At 41.8% G+C, this 22,465-nt stretch overlaps 1 protein-coding gene across 2 annotated transcripts; it reads right to left on the bottom strand.

Moving 5' to 3' along the window:
• Window positions 1-520: 520 nt before the first annotated feature.
• mef2b (myocyte enhancer factor 2b) lies at window positions 521-21,145 on the bottom strand. Of its 2 annotated transcripts, none has more exons than XM_035416275.1 (9): window positions 20,883-21,145; window positions 7,364-7,451; window positions 6,807-7,010; window positions 6,217-6,348; window positions 5,380-5,554; window positions 3,452-3,597; window positions 3,058-3,169; window positions 2,478-2,586; window positions 521-879 (listed from the first exon to the last, which is right to left on the bottom strand). In XM_035416275.1, exons 2-9 carry the CDS (start codon window positions 7,415-7,417, stop codon window positions 543-545), a joined length of 1,269 nt encoding a protein of 422 aa, XP_035272166.1. In that variant the 5' UTR covers window positions 7,418-7,451; window positions 20,883-21,145; the 3' UTR covers window positions 521-542. The 2 variants fall into 2 exon arrangements, with proteins under 2 accessions (XP_035272166.1, XP_035272167.1); XM_035416276.1 differs by lacking the exon at window positions 20,883-21,145 and adding an exon at window positions 15,431-15,972.
• Between the last annotated feature and the right edge of the window lie 1,320 nt (window positions 21,146-22,465).

Raw genomic sequence — 22,465 nt, 5'->3', positions numbered from 1 at the left:
TGTATTCATGAAGTGTCTCAGAGCAGAAGTACTGACCTAGGATCAGTTTTGCCATTTGGCTCAGACTGGATAGGTCTGGACTACGGGCAGGAGAAACCTGACCCTAGATCCGCAGTCCCCTCTTCTGAGACACTTTACGAATATTTCCCCCAGTTTATTTGTTGAACCATTTAAGTGTATATGGCATTAAAGGCTTCAAAATAAAGGTCAGTTTAAACACTGCTGTATACTGAACAAACAGGCCAGATTATACACACACACAGCACTCTACAGTCTATTGCAGCTCAGGCAAGGGGAACACAGTGTTATGGAGTCCTGCTCTCCCCCATCCACTCAGAAAGGCAACGGGCTAATTAAACACAAAATACCCAGACCATCTTTCCTCACAGTGTCTGGGAGAAATGCAGAGTCACATACATGCTCATGGCCCCACAGGGAGGGTCTAGCAGTGGGCCCTGTCCTCGGGGATATTTAAAAATAATGAGTCAGCCCCCAACCCCCACCCACCCCCCAACTCCCAACCCCCCGGAGCAGCCGTCCAGCTATCTGGGCCACCCTTCCTCAATCTCTAATCGCCGAGTGAGCGGTCGAGTCTTATCTTCTGACTGGGCCTTGGCCGCATTATGCTGAGCTGGGTACGTCCCTTTATGGAAGCCCTCCCTCTCATTGGCTGCATACGGCTCCTGACCGATCGAGCCCACGGAATGCGCGCTGCTGATAGGCGAGTGATGCATCATGTGGTGCAGAGGGGGCGTGGCCGGGGAGCAGGTGTGCTCTGGGGAGAGCCGCTCTGATTTGATGCTGAGGTTGAGGGAGGAATGAGCCGGCGAGCAGGACGGGGACGTCTGCGCCGAAAATGCACACCCTCCATCGGGCACTCTGCGAAAAGAAACGGAAATCAGCGACGCCAACGTGCCGTCTTTTCACAGGCTTCTGCAAACTATTAAAGGGATTTCATACCAATTTCAGATTTTTTAAAACCAGTCTATTAGTCATGGTTTCCACATCAATGCAACTGCATTCAATAACAACACACCTTAATAGATTTCCTCTCATTTTCAAAGAAAAGAACATGTAAAAACAGGAAAACAGGAAAGCAGGATCTCTAGCCTGGTCTTCAGAGGTGGTTGTCTCTACGGCTGTCCTTACAGGGTATAACAGTGATGGTTAAAATGCCTTTTGGGTTGAGTTCCTGGATTCAGTGCTACGTTCAGTAGATAACTGACTCTCAGGCCCAATCACAGTACACCTTACTCAGGAATTATTCCCTCTCAGGCCCAATCACAGTACACCTTACTCAGGAATGATTCCCTCCCAGGCCTGTAAGTCCTGGACTATAAGATGATGCAGAGTGTAGGGAACCTCCATAAAGGCACTTTAAAATGAGATCAAATTTCCAGCCCTGTTTGCAAAAGCCATTAATGCATATGCTGTTAGGACACTTATGTACACATTCAGTACACTCCCAAAAAGGGTGCGTTAACACACTTTTTGTGTTACTATTTTTGTGTTAAATCCAACACATTTTGTGCCAAAGTGCCAGTATAGGGTATAGTTTGTATTATCCAGCATTCTTCACAACTACCTTCAATGTTTTATATGTATTTAGCGCTAATGTAGTGGAACATGTAAAGATTTACCGCATTTTTCTTTTAGCCTCCAGCAATTTATCATGCTGTAGATATTGGCTTCTTTGTTTGTCTTGTTGTAATCAATGTGTGATTGGATTCAGTACTCGAAAACCTTACCCAAACAATAAAAAAAATGTATCAAATAAAAGGTTTTTAGAAAAGTAGTAAAGACACAATATTCTTTCTTTGTATCCATTTAAAATTCTCTTCAGGTACATTTTTTCATTACACAATAGAAGTGCATTAAACCATCCTTCTCTTAAAAATGAATCTGAAGAATCGTAATTCAAAATGACTGTCCCTCTGCAGGCAGTTCCGCTGCACACGCTATTTATATATGCAATACAAATGTTAGCCTTTAGATGGCGCTAACAGACAAGTGAGAAATTTCTCAAAATCCTTATACAACCTTTTCTCAACATTTTCTCGAAAAGCAAATTTCCAACTGAATTGCATACATTTATGAACAGAGTACCCCCTGTTTTGGGTCTACATATGTTCTCTGGCAAAGCTCCCATTCCCCACACTCACTCAAGTAAATTCTAAAACATGCTCCTTTCCTTTGGCCACTGTTCTGCAATCAGTAATATCACGTAATACCACAGTAATACCACATATGCCCAATTTTCCTTGTGACTCTGTAAAGCGTCTGTGTGATGGTTTTCTGTAAAAAGTGCAATATAAGTAAAATTTATCTGATTTGGTTTGATTTAACATGCAGTAACTAAGACCAATAGTGAAAAGGGCAAACGAGATCTGCGTTGGTAATGCATCAGTTATGTCATTTGTTGCAGCCGCTGCGTGTGGATGGCCTAACAAACACACAGGGAAGCGCAGGGTCCTCACCCTGGACCGATGTGAGACGCGTGTGCCTCTTGGTGCTGTGCTGGCTGCCAGGAACTCACTGAGTTTCGCTGTAGGTTCACAGAATGAGAGAAGCTCGGGTGGGGGTATTCTAGAGAGAGGAAGAAGTACGTCATAATCAACATTCTTAGAATGACCCGCCATTCCATTCTGGGCTGGCAACTGTCAAGTGGAAAAACAAAACAAAAAAACTTGACCGGGGGGATTTTCACGGTCCATGTTAGACTTTATTTATGGCGTCTCAAAATCAAAACAAGTTATTAGGAGTCACAAACAGAGAAGCGGGCATTTTACACAGTAACAGGTTAATTTAGAAGGACATTGTTATAGACAGCCCATTAAGGAAGTCCTCAACTCTTAACCATTTGAAGAGTAGGTTTTTCTGAATGTTTTTTTTGTTAAATTCCAAATTCGTGCTTTCTATTACCAGTAGTGATTGTGACATCAGCATTAGAATGTTCATTTAAGAACATTCTAATCACGTGTTTGTGGTCTTGCACCTCAAAGGCAAAAATGCCGTTGGCCCATTCTGAGCTGTTGACAGAGAGGCTTGCCTGCTTACCAGGGATGCCAGCAGGGGAGAGGCCGTACTCCCCCAGACTGTGACCTAGAAGCCCCGCTTTGCCCACGCCCATCAAATGGCTCCCAGAGTGCATGCCTTGGTAAAGCACCCTCTGCAAGAAGAAAGGAAAAGCAGACAGGTGCCGGTGTAAATCCCAGGCATCGCGGAGTCGCATAATCTGCAGCCACGCACACCAGAGCAGAACTAACAGCAATACAGCCGCTACTGCAGTTCAACACGGCCATTTTGGAGCCGATCACATACGCAGCGTGAGCATGAGCATACACAGCAGAATGTTCAGTGTTAAATCACAGGGTTCACATGGGTCCTATAGCATGGGAAATGACACAGGACATTTTGTTTTGTAGTTTGGCGCAGGGGTGCTCCTCCTCACCGCGCTGCTCAGGTTGGCGCGCGCACCAGGCAGACCGGGGTGTGCCTCGGCTCGCCGGTTCTCACAGCCCAGGTTCAGGGGGGGTGGAGTCTTCATCTCCAAAGCTCTGCTCAGGTTGCCATGGGAGAACATCGAGTAGCCAATGCCTTCAGAGAAAGAAAAACAGGAAGTGAAAAACAGGATGTGGGTTAAATGGACTTTCTCTCAGTCGCTCAGTTGGGGAGACAATTTTTTTTTCATGGCCTTTCTGTAAAGTTCTACTTATTATTTTCTTGCCATGATGCTAGCTTGATAAAAACTGCTTTGCATTTATCACTCAATTGCACGAAGGGCGTAAGTGGTTAAGAAAGGTTTCACATAAAATCTCTTGTTAACTTTTCACAACTCAGTAAAAAACATGTGCAGATGGCCAGTGACATAAGATGACATTAGTCATTTGAAGTCCAAAATTAATAATTTGTCTATCATTTATGATTATGTTGAAAACCCAAGTGCACTTTCTTTATAACTAGGGCCACTAAATTGCCTCTTGCTTGTATTTCCGTCCTCCACCAACAATTTGACAGTCTTTTTTCAAGCTACCCATCAAACAATTATCCTGAATGCACCACCCCAATCATCATTTTTGTAAACTAATTACCACCAATAAAGTCTCTAGCCATTGCCATAATATTCACAGTATGAGAGCCAATCAAAGTCTCACTGCCACTCAAACATGTCACCCAGAATGGTGCGCAGTTGCACACATACCCAGAATAGACAGCCTCTCTGTGAGAGACCGGAGTTTTGAATGAGAGTTCCTCTCTGTGAGAGACCGGAGTTTTGAATGAGAGTTCCTCTCTTGATCTCAGTGGCTGCAGTTGTGGGCATGTTTGATGTGTACATTTAACGGCCATATACTAATAGCAGTTATTAGGAGACAAAGAGAGAGGTAAGGGTTAGCTACAGCAACATGCTGATGTGGAAGGACATGGTTAGACACAGACAGGAGCCCATTAAGGAAGTCTTCAGCTGTTAACCCTTTCAAGAGTAGGGTTTTCAAAATGTTTTTGTTTTTTAATTCCCAGAGTCAGAGTTCTAGTACTCCATTGCTTTCAGTTATCAGTAGTGATTGTTACATCAGCATTAGAATGTTCAGTTCACACGTTAACCCTTAGCGTTGTACCTTTAAGAGCCACACACTAATAGCTGAAGTCTGAACAGCGATGACCTGCAGGTGTGACACACAGAACACAAACCACAAATTGGTCTCCAGCGTTGGGGGGGGGGGGGGAAGTTGGTTTAGGGTGCCACGGAGGCTCACTTCCTGTGTGCAGAGGCAGCTGAGCCCAGCCGAGCTGAAGCGACAGTAAACTCAGGGAAGTGCTTCTATGCTGAGAACAGCCACAGCTGCCCTCGTGCATTCGGGAGACGTCAGTAAAGGCAGAGCTCTCTCCTGCCCCAGAAAACCCCCGCGGGGGGATGTTGCGGTGTCACCAGCAGACCTCCCAGCCCTCTTTAAACAGCTACAGCCTCACCGCCACTTTCATCTCTCCATATCTGACAGGCTTATCGAGCCGGAATAGATAACGCGAACCGACCAGCTTCTAGTCAGTTCGGAAGGCTGTCTGCGGTGATCAGCTTAGGTGAGCGATTAGTCACCCTAACAGACACATCTTGTGAATGATGGAGGTGTGTTGCATGGATATTACTACACAGGCGAAACCGAAGCCTCGCGTTCGTAAAGCTAGTAAAAGACACGGCATTGAGAAAACAAAGTTGTCATTTTTTGTTTTTGTTTGTTGTTTTATGCTTGATGTAATGGCACAATGATGCATATGTGTTAGATGTGCAGTCTTTGGGGTGAATGGTCTACGCTTGACAGCTACACCACCATGCCACCGCCCGGGGTGCCCCCTATCTCTGCACTTTAAGAATGAGTGCCTCACCTGAGTGTGGGGGTACGAGAGAAGAGAGCGTGTGGTGTGCTCCCGGGGAGCCCAGTTTCGGCCCGACGGGCTTGAAGGCTGGGGTCCGGTGCGCCCCCAGGCCAGGGGCACTGAATCCGTTCTCACAGCCTGTGGCCACCAAGTACTGGGCCTCTGGAGCGAGGACAGGGGGTGCCTGAGTGGCCAGAGGCGGAGCAAGAGAAAAGCAAGAGAAATAACACCCATGGAATATCTAAGGATCATGCAGAATCTTAAAACAAGAAGACAGGAAAAAATATGCTTCACAAAATGCAGCCTATAAGGTTAGAAAGCCAACAAAACATGAGGCTGTGTCCCATACCATTGACTTTGTATTGGAAAGCAAATAATTACTTGATAATGATGATAATTATTCCATCATTGTTTTCTTGGTAGAGCCTATTAATAATTTCTGTATGAAGCTGAATGTAGCACTGAAGTAGAAAAAAACAAAAAAATATATAAATATAACTGCTCAAAAACTTTAATCTGAAATTTTCCCACCCAACCATGCTATCTGATTAATTCTGTTTCATTTACATTATCTGGGGAGGGTGTGTCATTTGTAAGCCAGCCCAAATGAGAAAGATTATCATGAATAAGGCCTATTAGTGAAGTAAGGCTATGTTCATACACAGACATAAGGGGGAAAAAACCACATTCGCCTGCCAGTGCTGCAGCACCAAACTGAAACATTCACAACCACTCTGTATCACACTGTGGAATTCAGAACCAACCGGCACACAATGTCCACCCTGTGGAATTTGTGTGCTCTTGGGCCCAGCTTATCCAAAGAACAATAAAAGCCTTTGTGTTTACGTAGTATCGCTGGCGTGCCACGGTGAGGTCCAGGCCCTCGTTCAGCTGCTGGTACTTCTCCGCAGCCACCTGCACGGCCTCCTCTGCGTCCAGCTCCGCCCCATCCAGCCCCAGGCCCTTCCTGCGCAGGGTCTGCAACAGCGGGGGCAGCAGAGACAACACGGCCTCTGAGCACAGCGTCGCAATGGAGGCCGCGCTTTTATTATGAAATTAAGGCACACCTGTCGTCACGGTGAAGCAAAAAGACCACGTGTTTCTCAGGTACTGCAGCTTTTATTAGTTTGTTGAGCTCTGACATTTCGACAGGATGTATAATTATGTGTAAACTTTTGATGTGTACTAAATAAATGGATGATATGGTTTTTCCCACTCTGTTTTCTGCCCCCAAAAAGCATCTTGATATGACATCACTTCACAGAGTCAATGAGTGATCTCATTGTTTTGCCTACAATGTTCTTTATAAATGCAAATGGTTTCTTCAGAAACTGGGGTTTCTGTGTTAGATATCAGTAATTCATAGGGACAGGGTATCTTCTGTACATGTACATTCTGTACATGGGTGTGTTTGATATCAGGGTGCCATATTGTACCTCCAGGATGTCTGCGTTGGTCCTGCTCTCGTGGGGCTCGCTGTACTCGGTGTACTTGAGCAGCACTTTGTCCATGTCGGTGCTGGCGTACTGGAAGAGGCGGTTAGTGCTGTTGAAGATGATGAGGGCGATCTCGCAGTCGCACAGCACGCTGAGCTCGTAGGCCTTCTTCATCAGCCCAAACTTCCGCTTGGTGAAGGTCACCTGACAAAAGAGCTGAGCAGTCAGACTCGCGCAAAAGCAGAGTGGCTTATCTGACTTCCTTTAATCTGCAGGGACAGAATGCTGAATATAATGGTTTGGTTCTAGAGAGAGAGAAATCTACACTTCAGTTTTCAATATAAAAATAACTTGAGTTCACATTATATAAATCGATGACTGAAATATTTAGGTTACACATCGGGATGCATGCTCATCATCTACACTTTAAATTCATGTGGTGACTTGACTTCCAGACCAAAGGCCTATTTCAAAAAAAAAAAAACATTAATCCACATTCTTATTCACCTATATTTAGTTTATAAACTCTCTCAATAGAACTTTGTGTAGCATTTTACCTGTCGGTTTCGCTGGTCAAGAATCCGTGAGATCTGAATTTTCTTTCTCCCCATTGTTGTTGAGTGTGGTCACAGACGAATGGTTTATCTGTTAAAAATGCAGAATTTTACGCTCATTTTCATATTTTTTTTCAAAAAAAGGCAGCCGTCTAGGCCCACAAAAGTGACAAACCTTAAAAGACATTTATCTATACACATGGTCATTGGGCAAGTCCACATAGGAGGAACATCTTTAAAACCCCCAAGGGTAACAACATAGGACCCCTCCCCCAAATGTGTAGGGCAAACATTTATGATAACTTCTATGGGAAAATGTCATTGCTTTGTTTAAAAGACGAAGCATAAGAACCCCCCCCCCCTCCCCCCTTATAACGACAGTGTTATTTATACCCTGATGAGTTTATGCATGCTAAACTTATCCCAGGCCCAAACTGACACCCCCTCACACTGGCATACCCGGGGACTAATACCAGTTTCCACCAGACAGAGTTAAAAATATGCCATCTGCCTTTAAAGGTAGAATAAGCTGCATTAAAACCCCCGATAAGAAAAACAGCACAATAAAGAGAAGAGGAAGTTCGAATCCACCCCCTGATCTCCCATGTTAAAGTGAGGCAAACATACACATGCCAGAAAAGGGCAGAAACCAAAAGCAAACATGTTGGCCATTTCCCTGACAGGGGTCAAAGGTCACTGGCACACATGGCCATGCAGAAAAGCCAAGCTGCAAGAGGCTTACCCATCAGCTCGACCGTGAAAAAATAAATAGCACTAAAGCCATATGGCATGTATATAAACACCAATATGACAAGTATGCCTAAACATGCTGTGCTCATATACATTAATATGGCATGTATATCAATGTGCATAATTCAGAGGTGCCATTATGCGCTCAAACCACTCATGATTACTGGAATTAACGAGGAACTTGAACACTCCATCTGAAATTGAAACTCGTCATAAGTCATGAGTCAGAAAACTTAGTAAAATTAGGTGGCTTTTTCAGCTTTTTAAAGTAAGTCATACCATTAAAATAAATACCGAATGATAATACTTTTGGCATAATTAGGGCTTTTTGTATATTTATTAACTCCACTACCAGAAATTAGCGAAGACATCTGCAGGACTTGGAGTCCCTGGGTTGAGATGTAATCCAGTGACCAGGCTTAAGAGTCACAGCAGTGGGACGTTAACATGGTGAAAAGTCAGAGAGTCACAGTGTCGGGATGCTAACGTGGTGACCAGGCCTGAGAGTCACAGTGTCGGGATGCTAACGCGGTGACCAGGCCTGAGAGTCACAGTGTCGGGATGCTAACGTGGTGACCAGGCCTGAGAGTCACAGTGTCGGGATGCTAACGCGGTGACCAGGCCTGAGAGTCACAGTGTCGGGATGCTAACGCGGTGACCAGGCCTGAGAGTCACAGTGTCGGGATGCTAACGCGGTGACCAGGCCTGAGAGTCACAGTGTCGGGATGCTAACGCGGTGACCAGGCCTGAGAGTCACAGTGTCGGGATGCTAACGCGGTGACCAGGCCTGAGAGTCACAGTGTCGGGATGCTAACGCGGTGACCAGGCCTGAGAGTCACAGTGTCGGGATGCTAACGTGGTGACCAGGCCTGAGAGTCACAGTGTCGGGATGCTAACGCGGTGACCAGGCCTGAGAGTCACAGTGTCGGGATGCTAACGTGGTGACCAGGCCTGAGAGTTGCTGTTTTGGGATGCTAACGCGGTGACCAGGCCTGAGAGTTGTTGTTTTGCGATGCTAACGCGGTGACCAGGCCTGAGAGTTGTTGTTTTGCGATGCTAACGCGGTGACCAGGCCTGAGAGTCACAGTGTCGGGATGCTAACGCGGTGACCAGGCCTGAGAGTTCTTGTTTTGGGATGCTAACGCGGTGACCAGGCCTGAGAGTTGCTGTTTTGGGATGCTAACGCGGTGACCAGGCCTGAGAGTTGTTGTTTTGCGATGCTAACGCGGTGACCAGGCCTGAGAGTTGCTGTTTTGGGATGCTAACGCGGTGACCAGGCCTGAGAGTCACAGTGTCGGGATGCTAACGCGGTGACCAGGCCTGAGAGTTCTTGTTTTGGGATGCTAACGCGGTGACCAGGCCTGAGAGTTGTTGTTTTGGGATGCTAACGCTGTGACCAGGCCTGAGAGTCACAGTGTCGGGATGCTAACGCGGTGACCAGGCCTGAGAGTCACAGTGTCGGGATGCTAACGCGGTGACCAGGCCTGAGAGTTGCTGTTTTGGGATGCTAACCTGGTGACCAGGCCTGAGAGTCACAGTGTCGGGATGCTAACGCTGTGACCAGGCCTGGGAGTTGCTGTTTCGGGACGCTAATGTGATGAGCCCGAGAGTCGCACTGTAAGGACACTAATGTGGTGACCAAGCCTAAAGCCGGCTTCACATTGAATTCGACATATGACAACACTAGACCAAAAGTCATTAAGGGAGTCGCAAACCGGCTTTCGAGGGGTTCCGACCCAGTGTGATGTGGAGATTTCTCATGTCTGACCGAGGCTTTCAAACTGACCAAACGACTGAGTCGTGCTGAGAGTCGCCGTGTCAGGATGCTAATGCAGCGACCAGTATCGCTGCCCAGAGAGGGTGACATCGTCTGCTGCAAGGCCCAAGGGAACATTTCTGCTTCATTTTTTTCCCCCTTCTCCGATTTGACGAGTACAAGCCTCCACTATATTTAGACTTTAGACTCTAGTTGGTGAGCGGATGTGCTGCCAGCGTTCCCACGACCCCCGGAGTGCTTAATGTACCCCGACCTACGCCAGGCACACTGGCATTTGGGGGATTTCGGAGGAATCCACCTCCTGCACTGCCATGTCCTTATAAAGTATGAGCTGAAGATCGTACATCTTCACACCTTTTTACGAGTAAAAATAGAGCAGGACTAACTAACATGAAGGTGTGTGTCTGTTTGGACTGTTCAAGGTCACTCTGTAAAAGACCATCTGACAAATTGTAATTTTAATGTAATGGAAGTGAAAAAGCTTGCATTTAAACTACACCCATGACCCCAAAAAAGCAAGCAAAATTTTTCTTATTTTCACCTCAAAAATGCTTCTCCTTCCTTGTTTCATTAATAACTTCTGCAGGAAATTCAATTCTGCCTTTCTATTGTCTTTATACACAGCCAAAATCCTGGCAAAATTAAACCAATTCCCGATTGGATAATGATAATTAGGTCTATTTATTTCAAGGCTGTGTTTGTATGGCTTCCAGAGGAGCACCTCTTGAAAATGTTCACCATACATGTTAATACGTTACTCTCCCTTTGTGTGTTACGGGAAGGTGAACAAACTTAGTGAAATGAAGAAAAATTTCACACTTGTTTGAATGTAAATAGTTTGGTTACTGGCTCCTGATTCCGTAGGGAAGTTGGAGGTCTTAGATAAAGGTGAAAAAAAGATCTCTTCCACAGTATTCAGATTATTATCATCGCCTTTCTCAACACAGCCACATCACCATGTAGCTATTACTGTAGACAACCCCCTGCGATGGGCCTTGCAGACCTATAGGTCCATATATACAAATGAGAGAGCAGCGCGCCTCATTCTTTGTGGTTTTACACATTTTTTTCATTAACCACATGGCTCTTCAACTCACATGCGTCAAATGACTGCTAATTCTAGATGGCCTCTGCTTTTCAGATGTTTCTCTAACCTCTAACTGTCAAATAGGAAAAATAATTGGCTAATTGTACACAGTTGTCAAATGCTCTAAATACAAAACAAATACAGCAAATCTGGTGGTACATAATGTATAATGTTACTGAGAATTCAAAAGATGTTTTAAACAAGCCTGAACACAGGAAAAGGTTAGCAAATCATCATGTCTTTCATCCATTTCCCCAAGTGTCCTTACTTATAATAATTTTAAAAAATCACTGAATGCCAATTTTTCTTTTTATACTAATCTCCCAAAATGTTTTTTTTCTGTTCAGAAAGGTCAAATACTGTATTCTCAATCCCCCTGTCCCTGTGAAGTTTAATAATTAACATTTTATGGTCAAAGAGACATGTAATTAATCCCAGTGTTTTATTTAGGTTATTTATATATTTATTCTTTGTTCCATCAGGGTTTATGTACAGCCTAATGTGCATAAACTCCCTTAACTGACTTAAGTACTTTAATCGTTCTGACTGTGGATACTGCAGTGAACAGCCCCATGAGTGCATACAAATGTGTGACGAAGCCCATATAGTCATGTATTAACATGAGTTAAATATAAACATCTCATACTTCTAGGGAAAGAGTTCCAGATGCTTCGCCCCAGACAAAACAAATGAACAAGCCAATCAAACTGTTTGGCCACTGACTGCTCTGGACTTCCACGTAGAATTATGGCATGCGGGCCGAGTGCGTGGGTTAAAAAAACGCTAATTGGAGATTGGGTAAGGAAACAGTAGCATCACGCGCTAGTGTAATCATTGCAGCAAAAGCGGTCGCCCTCGTCCCCCGATTCCTGGGAGAGAGCCCAGTTTCCTCCGCTGGCTTCCCAGAGGCCAGAGAGTGGAAAAGAATACACAAACAGAGCCGGTCCTAAAGCACCACCTCAGACACCCTACCTCCCGAGACGGCAAGACCCTAATTGCTGACTGATTCACCCGGACGACGGCGACAACAAACAGCTCAGACGGCCTCCTTTCGAGGAGGAGAAGAGCTCCTGTGTGAGCAACCGCTGCAGGTGTCTCTGTTACACTGCTGAATGCTAATGTGCTAATGCTGAAGGCGAAAAGGTTTCACAACAAAAGCGTGCCCACGCAATTAAATGCAGCACCAATTCAAAAGCAGTACAATGGGTACAGTATATACGTCTATTTGGTATACCCACGAGACCGCCAAAGAAATAACTAATTTCAGTTCTCACTTGCCAGTCATTTTGAATTATCTCAGCTGTACAATGAGAAATTGATGGTACAATGGTAAAAATAGAGTTCCAGAACCATATTTACATAGCCAAAAATATAAATCCAAACTTCCTAATCTAAAACATTCAAAATAACAGAACTGTTCAGTCGAATTAGATACAGTCTAACTACATTTTAAACAGTTGCGACAGAAAGTATATTACCAGATGATCTACATTGTCAGTGGACCTACAATTGATGGTACAGTGTACCATACACCAAACTAACTCAAATAGTACACCTGGTCTCAAAGGTCTTCTAGCACTTTCTAAAGTGAAAATATAGAGAGGAAGTGTCCTATTTATAGCTGAATTAAAAACAATCCTGAGAAACATGTCAGCTCACAGAGCTAAAGCAACAGAAAAGGAGTATCAAACAGTTTTGCTTACATGTAGAATTACATGTAGAGACACATCAAACTGCATCCAAATGTCTAACCTACAGATAAACATCCTGAGAATGAGAATTTTGAGGGGGAAAATAATCACTTATATTAAAGTGAGATGTTATCACTGGGGTTTACAGGTATTGGTATTGTCTGTTAGTATTGACACTGGACTATAAGTGAAACTCTACTTCACTTGCCACTTGCCACTGAGAGACATTACTTGCCACTGATAGGTCATCACACGTTATCTTGTCCAAAATAGGAGATTTTGTATCATTATCATCATAAATAAATAAACGGCATGTCATTATTCTAAATTTTTCAGTAAATAAAAATATTGCAGAAATTACTAAATTAGTATAGTTATATATAAGCTGCCAAATTGATTTTACCTGTAAGGTAATTTGATAATTTTATGTCCAAAGCAGTAAACCCAGCAGGTTTTGACGACAAGTGCATTTAATATTAAACTAGAAGAGTGCACTCAGTAGAGTGCAGATCTCCGCCAGGCGTGTTAGCTTTGCTGATGCAACAATAGAGGCTACACAATCAACGCAACCAGACAAATACAATATTCCAAGTTTTTACCATGTGCCACTGAAAATCCCAAAAATGCTGATTCAGTGAAGTAAGGCTAAAGGTGGTGACATGTTAGCTAATTTCATTCATATCAGCCACGATGCATTAGACGGAGCTAACGTTGACGTTATAGTCTGGCACTTTCGTTTCAAATCTGGACAGGAACAATCTGGAGAGGAACAATTCCAAAAGACCAGCGATGTAAAACATCAATTTCAATGTGAAAATGCCAACAAAATAATTGCCACAGATTCAAACATTAACGTACCCCATTAGTTGGTGGATTATTTTGTTGGCATTTTAACGTTGAAATTGACATTTTACATCTTTACGTCTTTCATTCCAAAAGGAAGCAGTTGTTGATCACTTGCGGCCCCTACCGGCTGGTTAGGAGGAGTGAGGAGTTAGCACTCAATGTATTTCAATGGACAATGATGGAAATTAATTACTATAAAATACTTGTCGTTGACCGATTTGCAAAATATTCGAGAATTCAGGTCCTGCCTGCTGTCAGCATGCACAACAAGTATTAGGCTGATCGGCCCAGTAGTATGCGAGATTAGCAGCGGACAGATACACGCACTCACGCACACACGCACACACACACACACACACACACGGGACCAAACGCATAATCCCCTCAAGGCTCTCGCCTGGCGGAGATAATAATAAGAACACCGTAAAACATAAAAGTTGGATGAAATGGATAAACTACATTTCTGTAGCAACTTTTGTTACTTTAAAGATGATTTTGCTCTGGATAAGAAAGTCTAGTCTAAATGCCTAAAATGCAAAAGCCATTTTAAGGGTATGGCCTATACCTGAAAAAAAATAAAGATCTGTCATTGGCACCGCTTCCTGTACCATGACCTGCGCAGTTCAGGAAACAATAGGACTCAGAGTACAAGCCCAGGTACAAAATGCTGTCAGGACTATTTTTCACAGAGCTGGCTTGCAATTTCAGTACAGTACATCACTAATTGCATGTTGTAAGTCCTAGGTTTACCAAATCCCTGGTTGAATTTGCTGACTATTATATATATATATATATATATATTTTTTTTTTTTTAAGTTTGATAAATACAGGCAAGTCATGCTCTCCAATTACTAAATCTTTTCATGCAAGACGATCCAAATAAAGTGTAATTATATTATTTTTCAAGCACTGTAACCAGAAAAGCAATTACTGCTCTGTCCTTTTGATCTGAACTTTGCATGCAATGCCCTCATGCCTCGTTATCCAAAACCACAGCATTTAGGATCACACACATTTACTGTTTATGCACAATTTACGCACAAACAGTAAAAAAATTCTACATTTTTTTCAACAAGTCATGCATGCTCTTTTGACAAGCTTCCTTATGCTGTTCTTTCAGGAAACAATAACCCACTAAATATTTTCCTTTTGGCTGTCATTGAATGGGGCATGTTAATTTTTCAGCAAAAAATTCAGTTGTCTTTCTTCCTCTAATCAGTCTCATGTGAGACCAAATCCACAACATTACTCTGGTCAACATTGTGACTCTATAAAATCTGGATTTAGCTCAGATAAAGTAAAGGTGCCTGTCTCCTCTCCTTGATTCTTGATGCAAGGCCTTGACTGCAGAACCAAGCAGCACAGCACTCAACTGCAGAGTGCTACAGATGTGAGAATGTTCTCCACTGCCATGGACACCATCCTGTCCCTACCTTTCTAACATAAAAAAGATACTCAATTTTTCACAATTTCTCCACCACTTGTTTTCCACTGGCCCTTACTTTTAAAGGCTATTTATGGCTTATTTGCTTTTGAGAGCATTTTAATCACTCACTACGATTTAAAACGCATAACAAAAAAACAAAACTGAAAACTAGAAACCATAGCCATCGATCTGTGACAGCTAACTTAGAGCTAGCTGCAAGAGAAAAATAGTTTCGTGATTACAAATACTAAAATTCTAATTTGCATGCTTGAGGAAGTGAAGGAGAGTTTCAGTTTGCAGACTACAGAGATTGATAATAACTTGAGAACAAACAAACCCGATAGGTCTGAATGCCAGTACTGAATTCAGTGGGGTTTTTATTTTTTTTTATTTTTTACTGCTAACGACTGCAAGACTCATTAAAAGTTTATGCTCTGTGGCTTCCAAAGACAATAAATGAAGTATGAAGTAGATTTTTTTAAATATCTGTTACCTTTAATGTTGCACCATGTTCATAAATGGACAACGGCAGGTTCTTCTGTTCCTGGCATCGTTTTTGCAGGAGACCCTACGGACTGCACTGCAGAGACACAGCTGCCTTGGTAGTTTAACCCAGATGAACAGAAGGGCCTTTTACAGAGATATTGATACTGGGAGTGTGCCAGCATGTTTCTCTATTGGCTCAATGATTGTGGAAATCCCTTCAAACAAAAAAAGTAACAGTGACTGGCAAACAAAATTGTACATAGCAATTTTGTTATAAAACATTTATTTAATTGTTTTTATTTATTTTCTTTTGCTTCAAGAACATTTTTTATTTTTTTTATATTTCCTGAAAAGATTTTTTCCCCTGCCCTATTCTGGTGTCAAAGATGGCTGAAAAGTCACTTAAATTCCCCTCTTTCATGCTACACATGTACCATCCAGCACTTGTTTTGCCTTGTATCATCTTGATCTTGTAGTTTGTAATGCCTCCTAGTTTGACTTAGCATAGGTTAGGTCTGAGTAATGTTCACTGTGTGAACTGCACTTCATGTGTTCGTGGCTATGAATAACTATACAAAATGAGTATTGTACCTTATCGGACCTGTGTTCATAGTTGTTCCAATGACCTTAGGTATGCACTTATTGTACATCACCTTGGATAAAAGTAAATGTAACGTACTGTCAAAGTGTGAAGCTATGATGCCATCAGAGGGGATGCCTCAACAATGTGGAACTTCATTGTAACTGCACAAGAGCCATCGGTGGCCAGCAGCCCAACACAGAATATGACCCAGAGAGGGAGGGTCTCTTCAGCAGGAAAAACCCGCCATGCCTCAGCAATGGCAAACGATTACCCTCATTAATCAGGGCAGCCTGCAATCTGCCCGCACCAGCTGCCTCATAATTGCAGTCATCTGTTGCAATGACTGTGCAGTTCAGTTGGTGTGATGCAACATATTTCACTGGCACTTGAGCTAATTAACAGTGGATGTTGCAGCAATGGGAGCAGAGCTACGAATGTAATTGAGTTTTCCATAACTTGGAGAGAAGAAAAAATTGGAATCTTTTTTGGCTTTCTTTGTATAACATTCAAGTTGCAACCTCCCCTTTTTATAATAACCTACAGGGTTTTGAGTTCAGCTCTTGTCTCTGCTGTGTAATCAAGTGTGCCTCTTGTGATTACAGCAGGTATTGAAAAAGTATTCAAATGCGACTTTTGTTCCGGGGCTGGTGTCTGCCTCAGGGTACGATGTCACACACTTTTAAAGCACTCACTTTGTACTTTTCTTCTTTCCTAAGCACAACCAACTGCATAAAGGACATTATTTGATAGCAGAAGATTGTCCACAGAGGGAAACTGACAGATGCACACAGCAAGAGAAGGGTGTATATTTGCAGAGGCTTTGAGGATCATCCTTCTTTTATAAGGGAAAGAAAATATATACTGTGAAGTCCATAAGTGTTTGGACAGCGACACAATTTTTGTTTTTTTTGGCTCTGTACTAAAGTACAATGGATTTCAGGGAGGTTAACGTACAGACTGTCAGGTTTCATTTAAGGGTATTTGCATTCATATCCAGTGATCCATGTAGAAATTACAACCCTTTTTGCAAAAAGTCAACCATTTTAGGGAAACAAACATAATTGGAAAAGGAATAATATTTAGTATGTGGTTGCAAATACTTTGAATTCGATGACTGCCTGAAGTCTGCAACCCACAGACACCAGATGCTGGGTATCTTGGGATGCTCTGCCAGGCCTGTACTTCAGCCATCATCAGTTCATGTTTGTTGTGGGGAATCTTTGCCTTCAGTCTTGTCTTCAGCACATTAAACATATGTTCAGTTGGTTTCAGGTTGGGTGATTGACTTAGCCAGTTGAGAACACACTTTTTGTTTTCTGAAAAACTCCTTGGTTGCTTTAGCTGCAAGGTGAAGCATTGTCAGATTATTTTTGAAGCATTTTGTTGGATCTGAGCAGATAAGATGTTTCTGTACACTTCCGAATTCATCCTACTGCTGCCACATCATCAATATGAGCCAGTTCCAGTGGCAAGACAAGTGAACCAGTTCCAGGGGCAGCCGTACATGCCCAAGCCATAACAGAACCTCCAGCATAATGGGGGGGGGGGGGGGGGTGGTGCTTTGGATCATGAGTAACTCCTTTCTTTCTCCACACTTTCCTCTTTCCTTCACTTTGGTGTACATGTTAAGACTAATCTCATCACTGCATAACAGTTTGTTCCAGAACTCAACAGCTGTTTAAATGTACTTTTTAGCCAGGTCTAAACTGGCCATTCTGTCCTTGAGCCTCACCAGTGGTTTGCATCTTTCAGTGAACCATCTGAGGTCATGCTGGTGTAGTCTCTTTATTTTAGTCTTTTGACACACCTATGGCTACTTCCTGGAGAGTGTTCTTGATCTGTTTGACAGTTGAAAATGAGTTTTTCTTCATAATTGAACATATTCTTTGGTCATCCACTACAAAGGTCTTCTGTGGTCTAGCAGGTTTTTGCTATTTCTGAGCTCACCAGCACTTTCCTGCTTCTTAACGATGTACCAAACAGTTGAATTTGATTCCATGGATTTATTTTCCACACCATGATGACTTGCTTTACTGGCATTGACACTTCTTTGATCCTCATGTTGAGAAACCACAGTAAAAGACTCCATATACAAACTACACACCTAGAATAAACTCTAGACCTTTTGTTAGCTTATATATGTATGAAATAATGATGCAACAACACACAGCTTGCCAAGAAACAGCTGAGCAGCCAATTGTTCGATTACCCCCAAAATGGGGGAACAATGTATAAAAAGGGCTGGAATTTCTACATGCTTCGCCTGATATGGATGTAAACGTCTGCTAACCGAAACTGATAGTCGACACGAAACATTCATTGCTTCTGAAGTAGAGAAACAAAGCAACAAAAATTGTTTCACTTTAAATATACTTACAGACTGCACTGTACATATACATATACAAAACCAAGGTAGTGCATAGGCCTAGGTAGTGTAGGCTATGTACGTAAAGGTATTTTGGCAAATTGCTTTTGGTGAATGCATTTTTATTATTTTAATTATGGTTCTTAGTAATGTCTACTACTACTTTCTCAGAAATAGTGTGCATTAAATGTGTTTTTTGCCATGACCTTTTACCTTTTATGCATTTCAAAAGTCAACTTGCTATTCCTAAAATATGACATGGCACCTGATAACATTTACTCAACTTGCTAAACCTAAAATATGAAATAGCACCTATTGACATTTACCACATGAACCTATTGACCCAAAACGTGCATGATTCCTTTGTTGAAATCTCTCTAACTAATATACAACGAAAACACCAATAAAACTATAATTTGCATCTTAGCAATTTCAAATGTACTTCACCATATCAAGTGAAGTTTCAGGGCAATTTGTGCTGAAGCCACTCCAATCTATCAGGAAAACATTCATCGATTTTTATATTGAAGACAATGTATAACAAATTTCATATAAAGTGGCTTTTGTGAAATGAGTAACTGTTTCTGAACACTCTGGTTGAAATGACTGGAAAAATGATTCAAACAGAATACAAGTCTCACCTGACCTTCCACTATGTACAACAATACCTGGACCACCATACCACGTTCCATATGTCCCTATTCCAGAATGCTATCACAACCCGCACATTAACTTCACATCTACTTCATTACATACATACAAAAGGCAACTCAACTGCTGGCTAGCGTACACCATATGTTGTTCTACAGCCTGTGCCACTCTTCAGTTGACAACGAGCCTATGATATATGTGTGTCTGTTAAACCTAGGTGTCTTTTCAGGTGAGCTTAATTTTATGATATACACAGTAAAATTCCCAGTGTTAATAAACTCTATGTACAGCGTACATGATCCCAATTGGACTCGTATATACTCTGTTAGAGTTGAATGAACACTGGGCATTTTACTGTGTAGCAAAATCAAAGAACAGAGCTTTGGATCCCATGAAGAAATGAAAACATTTTTTCCACTTCCTTCATATTTTTTTTTTCTCATATTTTTAAAAACAAATCTTATGCTCTACCCTAACTATAAGGTTTTCTAATTGTACATGCCTGTCCACAAACCAGAATGTTTTGAACACATTTAATTGCTTGAATTACCACTTGAAAATGTCCTCCCCATTGAATAAAGGCATCATTGCTCTTTGTTCAAAGTACTAAACCAGCTTCAAATTACTAAACATCTGCTGCAGCTCTGTGAAGCTGTCTGTGGCAGCATCGCTAACAAGGCTCTGACTTAAAGCTAGCATCCCCTGTGATATGCACATAACTTTACGTTCTGACATGTTATCCGTTTATACTGCAGGATACTTCCAGGAGGAATTCAGGCTGAGAAGCCCTACACACATTTACGACATCATTTCCCACCTGAGAATTAAATAAGCAACCTACAGGTTACAATCCTGACTCCAAACTACCTAACTAGAGAGTGCTTTATTAATTAGAATGACTTACTGATAGACTGGAGCACTAACAGACTGCAGCACTGAAGAATATCTGTGACTGAATGCTAAGCTGTTCCTCATAGGCCTATATAATAGGCTATACAAATATTTCTGAGAAAACAGTGTAACGGTAATTGCATGTAATAAAATGTGACTGTCTTTTGTTGTAAGACTGATGGAATGAAATAATTATTTAACTAAATGGATTCTGCAGAAAGAAAACCAATTACCTTGAATGTAGTAGTAATTATCAATACTCCTCTTCAACAATTACACCTACCCTTTCAGCCCACAACTTCTTCACTCTTGTTTTGGCTATGCCCATTTGTTTGTCACAGATAAAGTAAAAAGCTACATGTAGTAGATTGGGGGAACTCAAATTACTGTGCTCAATCCAAAAAATAAAATAAAATTCTGGGTGATGTCTATGATTTGCAAGGTTTTCTCATTTTTAAAATGGCAAATTAATGTACTACCTTCGTGCCATCCTTCAGCGATCCTGCAATTATTTTTGTGGCAAGCCCAAATATAGCTCTAAATTATAAGCATTAAGGATCCACGCATAAAGACGTCAGAGTCAGTACACAAATACCTACCTCCCAGGCGTCTGCTAGCAACTTGTTGTTGCCTAAATATGCACTGTACACGTGATGAAAGATAAAGCTAAACATCTCTAATCTCAAACCAGTAAGAAAACTACCTAACCATTTTAGAGACTGCATTTTGATGGTTAATAATAGTTCTCAAATTACTATGCTGACGGCAGTCGTTCTTACATGCATTAATTTGCGGCGTGTACAGTGCTCTACTTACTTTGGGCACACGATTGTATTTGACGATTGTATTTGACATAAACAATCATGAATCTGAAGAGGTCAGGGTACATAAAATATTGTAAGAGCCTACTATTTGACATTACTTTAAGAACTAATTTCAATAGTCAGATACCAGAAGCAAATAGCTCACCTGTCCTGTTGTAATCAATTCTCGATCGAAACTTCGCGCTTTTCCCCAACACCCACCGTGACGCGTTAGTTTGAAATCTTAAATCAAATCCGAAAAATAAAAGAAACAGAACTTCATAGTGACACTTCGGCGGGATAATGTATATATGAAAATAATAACTTGCTAATGTCTAAGATCAAAGAAAACACAAGCTGTCACCGACATTGGAAGTAATGAGTCTTGAAACGTCCACCTGATGCTAGCGAGTGGTACAACGACCTTCCCTACAAACCGCATGTTGCCAGCTGCAGATGGCTACAGTGTATTTGTATATTTGCATAAAACGCCCCCTTGGCTATGCTATTGGCTCTACGTTCCCCAAACACTCTCCGCCTTCTTATCGTTTCGTAATAATGTCAATAGTGTGACCCGTTAGATAGCATATCCGAGATAATCTTGGCTGTTGGCTGTCAATTGCATAAAGTATATCTGACAATTTATGTGATGTTGTGATAAACTTTATTCACTGATACAATGAAACGGAAGCACGGGGCAAGTACAAGGATACATTGCAATAGCACAGTCGCCGTGGTTTAGTCAATATATTTGTCCATATTTACGGCCCTCAACCCAAAATAAGGATAATGATGTATATTTCAGTAATCAAACATTAAACAAACAAAGCATGCTACAGACATTCATATTATTCAGGAGTCATAACTGATGAACTAGCAATAAAAAGAAAGTAAGCAGGGCTAAAGTGAGAGTTCCATTTCTGGATTTTAAAGAAACAAATCAGATTTATGGCATGTGTTGATTGGTGCATACAGTTTTGGTGTGTGATGAATAATATTTTAGATATTTACTTTCCTTCTCTGCGCAAAAGCTACTGAAAGCTCTTTACTGCATAGCCAGAGAGGAATAGTTTAGATTCAGCTAGCCTGATCAAGATGTGACCAACCACACTGCCAGTGTGGTTTCTTGCCTATCGTTAGCCAGTCTACTTTCAAACTGAAATTGAAGCCATGGTTATCGCCAACTATGGGGGTGCAGAATGGAAAAAAATTTGGTACAGATGTGAACTAGATTACAGCAGCGTTGACCATATGTGGTTCAGCTGTTCATCACACATTTGACTGTTGCGTTTGCTCAAATAAATACTCCTTTCTATAACACCACACACTTTATCACCCCACTTCGTAACATTAAAACAGTTTCAGCTTCAAATTTTACTAGTATAAAGAAAATAACCCAGATGTGATAATCTGCCATATTTAAGAGTAGATGTTTTTAATAATTTAAAATGTATTTGAAATTAAAAATGCTGCATGAGAACTTAAGTATGAGCCAATAGCAGGCATAAAATGTGCATGACTGCAGTTTCTTAGCCACTCTACGTTGGATTGAGCATCAAAATAAACCTCACTATTTGCAGTCATGACTGTAGAAAACATGACAACGAATCTGATGTGAACACATATCTAGCTAATTACCAATGTGATGCTTTTCAACATTTTTCATTTTTTAGGTAAACTACTTACAGTTTCTCAAGTTCCAAAACTTTAAACTCATTCTGCCATTTTTGGTAACACAGCCATCAAATT

Source organism: Anguilla anguilla, chromosome 4 (genome assembly GCF_013347855.1).
Source record: "Anguilla anguilla isolate fAngAng1 chromosome 4, fAngAng1.pri, whole genome shotgun sequence".
NCBI lineage: Eukaryota > Metazoa > Chordata > Actinopteri > Anguilliformes > Anguillidae > Anguilla > Anguilla anguilla.
Note: the sequence above shows the minus strand (reverse complement) of the source record. Positions and strands in the feature narration are given on the sequence as shown.